The sequence below is a fragment of the Anastrepha obliqua genome, chromosome 4 (genome assembly GCF_027943255.1).
Source record: "Anastrepha obliqua isolate idAnaObli1 chromosome 4, idAnaObli1_1.0, whole genome shotgun sequence".
In the NCBI taxonomy this organism is placed as follows: domain Eukaryota; kingdom Metazoa; phylum Arthropoda; class Insecta; order Diptera; family Tephritidae; genus Anastrepha; species Anastrepha obliqua.
The window spans coordinates 72,853,916-72,866,537 of record NC_072895.1 but is presented as its reverse complement, the minus strand read 5'-3'; the positions used below and the strand labels follow the sequence as shown (position 1 = coordinate 72,866,537).

The window sequence follows — 12,622 nt, the reverse complement described above, 5'->3', positions numbered from 1 at the left end:
TGGACCATCCGCTTTGTTTAACTTTGGCATCTCTTTCCAATGTTTCGGCCGGTATCTCACATATAAATGCTTTAATGTTGTCTTCCAATGCGTTAACTGAAGCAGGCTTAACTGAATAGACATGCGCTTTAACATAGCCCCACACAAAATAATCTAAAGGCGTTATATCACGCGATCTGGGTGGCCAATCGACAAGTTCCGAACGTGAAATAAAATGTTCACCGAACTCGCCTCTCAACAAGTCCATTGTTACGCGTGCTGTGTGGCATGTGGCAACGTCTTGCTGAAACCACATCTCATGCAAGTTAAGCTCTTGCATTTTGGGCAAAAAAAAGTTGGATATCATTTCACGGTAGCGCTCACCATTCACAGTTACGTTACGATTCGCAGCATCTTTGAAGAAGTACGGTCCATTGAATACTCCAGCCCGTAAACCGCACCAAACTGTGACCTTTTCTGGATACATTGATAGCTCTTGCAATTCTTCTGGCTGATCTTCACTCCAAAATCGACAATTCTGCTTATTTACGTACCCATTGATCCAGAAATGAGCTTCGTCGCTGAAAACAATTTTTCGACTTAAAACTTTCTTAACAGAACACGCATTTTTATAATAAAATTCAATGATTTGCAAGCGTTGTTTGCTTGGAAGACGATTCATTGTTAAATTATAGACCAAACTGAAGATGTTTGACAGTGAAACAAAACACGAAACGTGCGTCAGCTGTTTAAACCAACTATTTAAAAAGAGAATAGCTAAAAAATCTCAAAATAATGTTACAATGTTACTCATACGCCCCGGCATCTCTTGAGTATATCATATTAGAGGTTTTATTTGTATGAACTTTTATTTGCGGGGAGGAAAGGTTTTATAGAAATTTACTGTTAAAACCGATGAATTGCTATCGGGTTTTATTGAACATTATTAAGAGAAACTATTTTGTAATTATCTGGGGCATTTGAAATTCGACTTATAGTGTTGTTAGAGCAATGACGTCTTCGTCAATCCTGATCAAAAGTATATTCAGAAAATTCAAAATACAAGTTTATTTCTCAAATCCGACAATGTCGCCTTCAAGATACTACCCATTAAGGGGAGAGCCTGGTTTATAAGGACAAAAAAATCAATTTTTTTTTTCGTTTTAAGAGACTTTATCTTCTTTTCTCGACTTTTCATTTTTATGATTTCTTTGAATTGGCGTACATGAATGAAAAAAAACTAATGAACCTTTTGAAATGAATCATAGCTTGTTCCCTTCAGTATTAAATTCTCTTCTATTTGAACTAATAAAATAGATAAAAAAATGTTGGAATTTCTCTCAGTTTTCTTAGGGAGCCAATTAGGTGAATTCGATGGCTTTTGGATGGTATTCCTTTCGTTCTTGGTTTAAAATTCACGAATAATTGTGGCACTGCGCGACGTTGCGTTGTTATGGCGCAAATTCTTCCCACTAATTCTTTCTTTTTGGTGAATTGTTTCACCTAGTCTTATTAACTGCCTGATCTTTCGACTCATTAACTACCGCTTAACTCAAAAAATCTGCATTTTGGAGTGTTCGTTGGACCAAAGTAGCAATTGTACTTCTTTAAAATAAAAAAAATAAGCTATCGCCGTCATGATGACTGGTGTAAAGCTATGCTCAACAATTTTCAATTCCTAAAATGCGCGTATATGATCTGGAAGATTCTTATTTTCAGTTAAATGGCGCCAATTTTCAAACTACTCGTGAAATCATTAGGTTGAGATGAATTATTCGGTGATAAGATTATCTCTGAAAATAAAGTGATTTGAGGACTCTGAACTACTCCTTGTGGGGATATCTGAAGACAACAATCTCGCAAGAAAGCCAGTAACTATTACCACATTAAACGCCATTATTGAGTCATTTGGCTTAAAATCAAAGCAAAACCGATATGGTGGATATATAGTATGACTAAAATAATTGTCCACCATTAATGCGTTTCACATTAGAACTATTAAAAAAATCTCAATTTCTTAATATTTGTTTTCTTTTTATTTCAATCACCTTTATTTGATTAGCTGCTAAAATAGTACTCATAATATACCGCCAATATAATTTCCTGATAAGATAATCTATTTTGTGAGCTTTTGCAAATGTCAGGTATGTTGACATTTCCTTACCAACCATAAATCAACAAAAAGCAAAGTCCAGTTAAAATCAACATTTTGTTTGTTTGTTGGTGAAGGATACAATTTTAATCTTTATTTTAACATTTTTTTACATTATAAACTTGATCTGAACTTAAATCTTGACTGGAAAATGTATTTTTAAAAAGGTAGACCCCACCAATCCGCGGCATTCTTTGTTTGATTAACAGTTATTATGACATTTAGACGATATCACCAATATATATATGTATATGTATATATATATATATATATCCTGATAAGATAAGTTTATTTGTTAACGCAAATGTCACGTTTATTGGCGTTTTCTTACCAAGCAAATAATAAAAAATACTTACTCATGTTCTGAAGCAAACAACTTTGCTAACATTTGAGGAGTATAACAAATTATGTTTCAGTTTTAATAATTTTTAGTTAACACAAATAAAATTGAATACTGATTTTTTGGCGAAATTTGTTTAATTTTTCAAAGACTTTTTGCTGAGGTAGCGTCAGAGTTTCCTATTTATGAAAGTCTTGCCTCGTTGTAAATAAATTTAAAACTCGATTGGAATATCAATATTTTATTCCTAACATATCTGTAAGTGATACAATAGTAGCTGTGTTAGATTTATATCTAAATAATGCGAAATCGGCCCATGCTCATACACATACATAGATACTGTTTTCCTAAAATTAAAAATCAAGACTGCAAAATTTATACAGGGCCCGCCATCTATCGTTACGGATTTGAAGTAGGTGTTATTTGAAGAATGGTAACACTTAGCTGTCATCTGATTTGACAGAAAATTAGTTTTATTTTTCCGCTGAACGAAAATGGTTGTGTATACGCTCAAAGAACGCTAGGAAATATTGCGACATTACTTTGAAAATCGCATTATCAGCCGAAATTCTGATATCGTTTGGCCGCCTCGGAGCTGCGATTTGACGCCGTTGGATTATTATCTTTGGGGTGTTGTCAAAGACCAGTGTTATGCCAACAAACCAGCAACAATTGATGCACTGAAGACCAACATACGCGATGTCATAGCTGAAATACAGCCGCATACAATCGAAAATGTGTTGAAAAATTGAACCGATCGTATGGGATGGTGCATGGCTAGCCGAGCCAGCCATATGAATGAAATTTTATTCCATCATTAACCGGAAGGATTGTACTTCAAAATAAAAAAACAGTTTGGAAAAATATTGAGTAGTTTCTTTTTTATAGCATTTTTAATTCCGTAAAGTTATAAGGCGTAAGTTATATAAATCTGAGTAAACCAATTAGAAGGGGAGTGTCTCTTCAGGGACTCTCTCCCTACTTTCTTGTACTGTACTCATGTTTGAAGATGTGTTGTTGTTACATTAAATGTTATGGATGAGAAATTACTTCAAATTCGGAATAAAACAGTCAAATAGAGGTTTAGTCCTCTAACTAATTCCTGACTAATTTTTTGCAAAATTACTTATTCATTTTCACTTCGTAAGGTAGGACCGCTGAGAGGCACTTTCATCATTTTTGACGTTTGTAAACCATTCAGTCCCACACTCTTATTTCCATTGCCTGTTTTGCTTATGTATTCTAAATGAAATAAATTACAAATCCAAAATATTTGTATAAAAATGTAGTTCTTCGATGCCGCTAAAGCGTGTGAAATTCGGGTAAAACCATGATGTATTTAGGATTTACTCTTTAAATTGTAACATCATGTAAACGGCTGTGTATAACTGTGAAAGGTGAAAGCAAGCACTATTGAATACTTATACCACATCTTCACTTCAAAAATGGGTGCCTTCCTTCTGCCGAACCTTCATCTCGACAAGGAATCTAACCAGTTTCGAATAAAACTAGTGGATTACTTTAATAGAGTCCTATGCACTTATATCAAGTACCGCTGAATTTTTTGCTCACATCTTATCTTCTTATGTATTTTAAAATTTATGTGTGTTAGAATGTTAAGTATCCTTCAGAAAACATTCATTTCAACATTGCGGAATAAGAAGCGAATTTAATGATTTTAACAATGTCTGAATTTGTTAAGCAAATTAATTACATTAAATATTGCTCGTGGAATGAAATTTCTGCTGCAGAAACATTGAGAATGTAGCAGCAGACCTTTAGTGACGGGCTTATGTAACTAACAAATTTTGTGCTGGTGGTAAAAGTAATTCAAAGAATCTAGAGAAAGCGTAGAAGATGAATCTTACCCTGGACGATGAGTAACATCAACTGGTGAACAAGGAATTCAAACATTTGGTGCTCAAAAAATGGCGAATGATTAGAGAATTCACTAATACTATTACGCGTAGTTTGCATTAAGCAATTCGAAAGAGGAGCAAAGATTTTTGAGTAGCCAGTAATGGTTTCCTGCGCTATGATAATGCAACAGCCTTTTGCTCAAATATTTAACTCACATATCATTCCACATCTACCGAATTAGCACCGTGTGACTTTTGGCAATTTTCTAAGCTCAAGATTTCACTACGGAAACACCATTTCAACATGATTGAAAAGATAAAAACGGAAACGCTGCACGATTTGTGGTTCATTTTGGGAATCGCCTTTAGAAATTGCTTTAGGGTTGGAAAATCCATTGGAATAAATGTATTTTAGGGGACGGGGTGGAGTATATCTCAATGATGAAAGATTTTGAAGAATAAACATTTTAAATATTTGCTTACGACCTTTCCCTTTTTTTATGTTTTTCGAATATGAACTAAGTCGGCTTATGAATAATATATTTCAATAGCTCTACATTAGCGGGTGAAAAACTCATCATATATATCATTTGAATAAAAAATATTATTTAAGAAAGATACTGCTATCTTAGTATTTATTATTAGTTTCCCAATAGATATTCGATTTATTAATCTTCAAACATGTAAATTTCGATTAAGAATAACCGGTAATGCATTTTTCTTTATTAATCTTGTCATTATTTACACTTTACACACCATTATAAACACGAATTGTCTGCTGTCGAACTCTCCCATGCCGATTACGGTTGCCGTGTCGACATCCCTGCGGACACCATTTTGCTAAAGACTTGCTTTCAATACGCGTAAAAAAACAATAAACTGGTAACACAAAAAATGCAAATAGGAATATGCAAAATAGTAAAGCAAAGATATTCATTCTAAGATAGCCTAATCGGTCTTTCGATTTTTATTTGTTTGTTTAGTTGCACTGCATTTGTTACTAAAAGAAAATATAATTCGTGCGGAGTTTACTATTGAAAATTGACGTATGCGCGAAAAAAAAAATTGCCAAATATAGTATTGTTTTTAAAATCAATGTACTATGCGACTATTATGGCCGGAAATTCATCAAACACTAGTCAACAAACATCAAGCATAGAGAATATTTTATAGCTAAAGTTTCAAATGTTAAAAAATAACTTTTATATTATATTTTATTCAGCCATTAGAAACAAAGCAGCTAATAAAAAGCCTTCTTCTTCACAAAATGTTACTTTGTACACATTCGAATATATGCGCTCGCATTTGCCATGTGTTCTATGAGCACTGAAATAAAAGTCCAATCTACTTATATGTAGATATAAGTACATAGTTCGGCAAATTCGCTCGTACAAATTATATTTTCAGATAAGATTAAATATTTGCGCCACGATTTTGATAGCGCATACTTGCTTCTGTTATGATTTTAATTCGTTTTTCAAATAGACACAATAAGTCTGTGCGGAGTCGCTTTGAAACGATTAGTGGAGAAATCTGCAGTGCACTCCGCATAAATGGTTTTTCTACTTATTTTAATCAGACGCTTGGTTAAACAAATAAAGCAAGCACAATTCTCGTAAAGCCGTGTGTTATCGAAAAGAAACGTGCCTTTAAATTTTCCCGGTTAATCGATCAAGAACTAGTCAATAATATGGCATATGTGTTTTGCGGCATTCGGCAGCATTGGGAAACCTGTGATTAAAAATTTAAATATCAATGGCTGAGAAATTGCAGAATTAGCCGACGAACTGACGTAGAGTTGTTTTATTAACATTTTTTGTTTAGAAACAATTTTTTCTCTCTACTTTCATGTCTCTTATCTTCCCGTTTACATTATCTTAACCGAACTTTTCATTTTTATTTACAAAAGCTGCCTATTCCGACAGTTCCAACACAGAACTCATATACATATATACAATTACGTCAAGGCAAAAATTATGTCGATTTCTGAATCCCGCCTATAGAGCCACGCTGCGATCGGGCGCAACGCGAGCCATGTGGGACCGCTACAGAGAGCGAAAAAAGGAAGAGAGACGTATTATGCGAAAGAAGAAACGAGAGGCCGAAATACGTGAGTGCGAGGAGCTTGAGATGCTGGCCAACAGGAACAACGCCCGAAAATTCTACCAGAAAGTTCGGCGGCTTACAGAAGGTTTTAAGACCGGGGCGTTTTCCCGTAAGAACAAAGACGGCGAACTGGTGACTGATTCTGGATGAGCAATCTTAAATTATGGAGGGAACACTTCTCAAACCTGCTAAATAGTGATAGCTACGCATGTCACAAAGAATACTCCCGATATCCCAATCGTCGACGACGGAATTGTTGTTCCGCTACCCGACTATGACAAGGTGAGAATAGCGATAACGCGGCTAAAGAACAACAAAACCGCGGGCGCCGACGGATTGTCGCATGAAAGCATGCCTCCCGATTGGAATTTAAGTGTGCTCTGCCCAATCCATAAGAAGGGCGATCCTGCAATCTGTGCCAATTACCGCGGGATTAGTCTTCTAAATATCGCCTATAAGGTTCTAGTGAGCGTATTATGTGAAAGGCTGAAGCCCATCGTCAACCAACTGATTGGACCTTATCAGTGTGGCTTTAGACCTGGAAAGTCTACCATCGACCAAATATTTACAATATGCCAAATCTTGGAAAAGACCCATGAAAGGAGAATCGACACACACCATCTTTTCGTCGATTTCAAAGCTGCATTCGACAGTACGAAAAGGAGTTATCTATATGCCGCGATGTCTGAATTTGGTATCCCCACAAAACTAATATGGCTTTGCAAGATGACGTTGCTCAACACCAACAGCGCCGTCAGAATTGGGAATGACCCTTCCGAGCCGTTTGATACCAAACGAGGTTTCAGACAGGGTGACTCACTGTCGTGTGACTTCTTTAACCTGATGTTGGAGCATCGTACGAGCCGCAGAACTTAATCGCTCAGGCACAATATTTTATAAGAGCGTACAATTGTTGCCGTATGCCGATGATATTGACATCAGCGCAGAGGAAGAGGAAGGTTCATGTGGAGAAGGACTTGCCTTCACTTGGTGTGTCCAACTGGCGCCAGCTAACACGAGAAAGAAACGACTGCGCGCTTTGTTAAACTTGGTCAAAATCGCGTAAGCGGTTATCGCGCCAATTAAGAAGAAGAAGAAGAAGAAAAAGAGAGAATGACGGAAGCCTAATATACAATGGCTGGCTGACTTCGAATAGTTCCATTTTTCCTGCCCTGGCATTGGCTATCCTTCAAGCGTCAGAGTATGCAACAAATAATAAGAAGTAGAAGTTAAGTACAAGTTATAGAGTGAAAGATGAGTTGAAACCAATGTCGCAACTCACTATGCTGATGTTCATATGAATATGCTTCACCTGGCACTCAACCATCCCGCACAATCGACTATATTAATTCCAAGTGGATCTGTGAGATTCTTCACACATTCCCTCATAAGCTTATATAGGTACATACCTATATATATATAATTGGCGCGTACACCCTTTTTGGGTGTTTTGCCGAGCTCCTCCTCCTATTTGTGGTGTGCGTCTTGATGTTGTTCCACAAATGGAGGGACCTACAGTTTTAAGCCGACTCCGAACGGCAGATATTTTTATGAGGAGCTTTTTCATGGCAGAAATACACTCGGAGGTTTGCCATTGCCTGCCGAGGGGCGCCCGCTATTAGAAAAATGTTTTTCTTAATTTTGGTGTTTCACCGAGATTCGAACCGACGTTCTTCGGCGGCCGCCCTCATACGCTTACTTACCTGAAATTTGATAGTGGCGAAATCAAAAATACAGGTATAACTCTACAGGATCACACAAATTGAAATATGCTTATATATATACACTCACACAAATTGTATATTAATAGTATAATAGTATTATATTACACAATCACGACAAATTGATATTGTCTTTTAATCTTCATTCAATTGTTAATATGAAAATATACCAAGATACTGTTGATATTGTCTTTGTCTCTGTCCATGCCACAGCGTCGAGAGATATAATTCACGTTGAAACTCTTTGTATGCCAAGGAGCTCATTTTCATGCAAAACGCCACTACACCGCAGCCGAAGAAAAAGCATACAGTCGCCAATATCAATAGGTATACAAAATCCATATTCACAGTTCATTCAATCGAAGTTGCTTGGAATATCATTCGACTACTCGTGTCACACCAATAATAAGTAAGCTAGTTCTCACTTTGCGCCACTAACGATCGTTTACTGCATAATGACAATAGTTTGTGAATGCTCTTTCCCATACTTTTTTCTACAACAACATACATACATATACAAGTGCATATGTGTTTGTATTGAATTTTGCTTGAACAGGTGAATTTTAAGAATAACCCCTTAACGAACTCTGGTAGCACTCCGCTAATGCTTGGATCAGTATTATCTGTGTTTTGCAACATTCTAGTTAATTACGAAAAAAGCAGTAGGGGTGGTGTGTACGTTTATACATTAGGGTGGCTCTCTTGTATTAGAGATTTGGGAAATGGGAAGCATTAGTTAGTTCGAGTCGTACAGAAGGCTTAATTTATTCTTTGGAAACAGCAGACAGGGACGAATAAAAGCCATTTTAACACATCGTTTAAACATTGTCGTAGTTATTTTAACAGATGGAAGCTAAAGTGTAAACACATAACTCATACATACCAGTAGTAAACCCAAGTACTGAATTAAAATTTGTTGAATAAAACTTATCTTTCCAAAGTTTGCTGATGGACCTTTGATATTGTTTTTTTTTCATGACTTTTGCTAACAATTAAGCAGATGGAACAAAATTAAACCCAGTTGAGCTCTACACTGAGATCTGTTGAGATCTTAGCACATTCTAACAAAGGCGCATTTCCTTAAATATTTAAATATCACATAAACACGGAGACACTTCACACTTCACTTCACTTTTTTTGTAACTGGGTTGTTTTTTATAAAGTAAAAAAGCGTGTAATACTAGTAATTGTTGAAACGAGTGTAGCGTAACTTTTTTCATCTCAATCAGCAAGCACACGTTTCTGCAATTCGCAACCGAATTGTGAAATAAATAATAGAAAGTGGTTGTACATTATAATCAGGCAGTTGCTCTATTCATTCGAAGTACCGCTCCAGAAACATCGAGTGCACGATAACATCCAACTCGTTACCAAAAAAATATCGTTAAAAAAATTAAAAATATCGTGGAATTTATTTTCAATCTTAATATGGTTCGGGTTTTCTGAAAAAAAAAAGTATTTTCTTTGTCCTTTTTCTAAGTGAAAATTAAAAGCAAATGAAGTTATAAATATAAAATAAATCTACCAATTAACATATTAACATAGAGGAAATTCTTAGTTTTTGAAACCAAAAAACAATTGTGAAAATGAAATTATGTGTCATATCTTAGTTAGATGAAACTCCAAATATAACGCTTGGCAACCTTTATTTGAGAAGCGCTCGCTTTTTTTGGGTATGTGGTCATAATTTTAAAATTGTTATTGATCTAAAAGCTCGCTTATAATTAGAAAATCGTAGTCATACAGCGTGGCTTTGGGAAGTTTCATTATATTTCTCTTCTGCCTTTTCAAATATTGACATAACAAATTTTTATCGCATATAATTTTCCTGTATACAAGACTTAGGTACAAATACTCTTTATCGCAATTCTCATCACGCTAATGAAGCGAATAGTTTACCACCTCAAACCTTGATCAAAAAGACCTACCATTTTATCGCCATTGCTTGACATTTGTAAATGTTATACTGTCTTGTCCTCTGCATGTGCTTTCGATTTTTTAGTTTTAAAAATAGATTCTATGTTGCAAAAACCTTAGAAATGTTGGGAAAGTATTTCGATAATGATACTCTAAAGAAAACAGCTGTTTACGAGTGGCATGGACGCTTCAGAATTGATTATGAGTCCATCGAGGAGGGCAAACGTAGTGGCAGGCCGTCGACATCGAAAACTGATGAAAGCATCAATACAGTGAAAGAAAAGTTGATAAATGACCGTAAATTAGCCATAGAGAGGAATGTTGATGGGGTGTACTTTGAAAGGGATAATATCACTTTGGAGGAATAAACTTGTATTTTGAATTGTCTGAACATGTTCCGAGAACTTTTAGATCAGGGTGGTAGCTAATAAACCACAATCTCTAAACTCTTGCTGGCAGCCCGCATGACTTGGCGCCAAGAAAACGTGATAATCATAGTGATCCCCATTGGCATTAATCAACTCATAAGAGCCCACAAGAGGCTAAGCGCTGAATAAATAAATACTGGCTCTCAATGGTAATAGCTCACTTCACCAGTTTCATATTAGTCTTTATTTCTCACTTTCATAATAATATGCGAAACTGATATTTTGTTTTTTTCTTTACTAACTTATACAACCATACACCCAGGTATTAAATACTAGGAATGTTGAGGGAATTCTTTCACAAAGAAGGAAGTACTACTGTGTCCAAAAAATAAGGTGACATTGTATTTATTTTGAAAATTCTTTATTTATTCTTCCAAATCAATTTCATCCCCTTCAAAGTAATCCCCTCCCGACACAATGCACTTATGCCAACGTTTTTTCCAATTTTCGAAACACTGGTTGTAGTCACTTTCCGGGATGGCCTTCAGTTCCGTCTTCGTTGCGGCTTGAATCTCCTCTATCGTGTCAAAACGGTGTCCCCGGAACGGTCTTTTGAGCCTGCTGAACAGCCAGAAGTCGCACGGTGCCAGATCAGGTGAATACGGTGGTTGCGGAACGATATGGGTTGAGTTTTTGATGAAATGATCACGAATTACGAGTCCAAAAAATTCAATGTTTTCGGTACCAGTCGAGATTTGACGCGCTTGAGGCCCAAAACATCCTTCAAAATGGTATTGACTGAGCCTTTCGATATGCCAACATCATCAGCAAGGTCTCTAATCGTTAATCGACGGTTTTTCAACACCAAATCTTTGATTTGTTGGACGTGAGCTTCGTCAGTTGAGGTTGATGGTCGCCCAGGACGCTCTTCGTCTTCGACACGTTCACGACCGGCTTGGAACTCACTATACCACTTGTAAACATTTTTTTTAGACATAGCCTCAACACCAAAGGCTTTCTGCACCATCCTCAACGTATCCGAAAATTGATTCCGCAAACAAAATTTAATGCAAATTCTTTGCTCAACAAATTTCGACATTGCAAAAAACGAGAAACTCACTTTTAGCAGCTCACAAAACGACGCGTATCTCAAACAGTAAATGAATATTTCACATGAAATTTGACATAGATGTCACTCACAGTACTACCAACCTAAAAAAAAAAAGAATTCTCCTAATCCTTCAAAGCGCGCAGTTTAAAATCAAATGTCACCTTATTTTTTGGACACAGTAGTAAATAAAAGTAAACATGGTAAAGCTTTTTAGTCTGCTAGATTTGTTGATAAAGAAACAGTTTGCCGGCAGTGACTCACATATTTATTTTAAAAGAAACGAACTTTGTATCAAATGGTGTTCAGATATTTAACGGTGATCGGGACATCTGCTCTAGACTGATATATAAATTATCCAAAGTTCGTAATCATTTCCCAACCGATACTAATACGTAAAATATAAACTCTATGAGAAAAGTATTACAATTTTTAAAGTTCTTTATTTTCTTTTTAACAACATATTGTTATAAACGGCCTTTAAAAAATCGTTTTTAATTCTGAATTATTTTGATGTATCTAATATAGGGTGGGTCATGTAGAATTTGCTTTTTGAATCGGCTATAAAAAAACAACTAATCAATATTTCTTCAAACTTTTTTTTTTTATTTTGAAGATTGAACATTGTAATTTATGAAAGAAAAATAATATTGTTCAAATGACTGCCACGACTGGCTTTACCATAGGCCATTCCATCAACCAAATTTTTAAGCACATTTTCGATTATTTGGGCTCCAATTTCATGAATGGCAACTTCGATTTCGTGTTTTAAAGCAGCAATCGCCTCTGGATGGTTCGCATATCATTTGTCCTTAACGGCTCCTCACAAAAAATAGTCCAACGGGTTTAAATCTAGCTCCGAGGTGGCAATTGATATCGGAATTCCAAAACGGTAGCCAAAAGTTCGAGTGTAACTTTGGCAGTGTGATAAGTTGCATCGTCCTGTTGAAACCAAATGTCGTCCATGTCATCCTCTTCAATTTTTGGAAACAAAAACTCGTTGAGCATGTCACGATAACGCTCGCCATTTACTGTAACCGCGGAAGAAGAAGAAGACTCACCACTTTGGAAA

The 12,622-nt window shown here is 35.9% G+C and overlaps 1 protein-coding gene across 8 annotated transcripts in view; it reads right to left on the bottom strand.

Annotated features, from left to right (window-relative positions):
- Positions 1 to 12,622, bottom strand: part of LOC129245764 (uncharacterized) — a 60,565-nt gene that overhangs the window by 7,249 nt on the left and 40,694 nt on the right. The window contains exon 1 of one of the 8 annotated variants that reach the window (XM_054884139.1): positions 8,328 to 8,438. The exons of the other annotated variants lie outside the window; for them this stretch is intronic. Within the exon in view, the coding sequence (XP_054740114.1) occupies positions 8,328 to 8,427 (100 nt within the window). The 5' untranslated portion in view covers positions 8,428 to 8,438. Of the gene's footprint in view, positions 1 to 8,327; positions 8,439 to 12,622 lie in introns of those variants that run through there. 8 annotated transcript variants of the gene reach the window in all.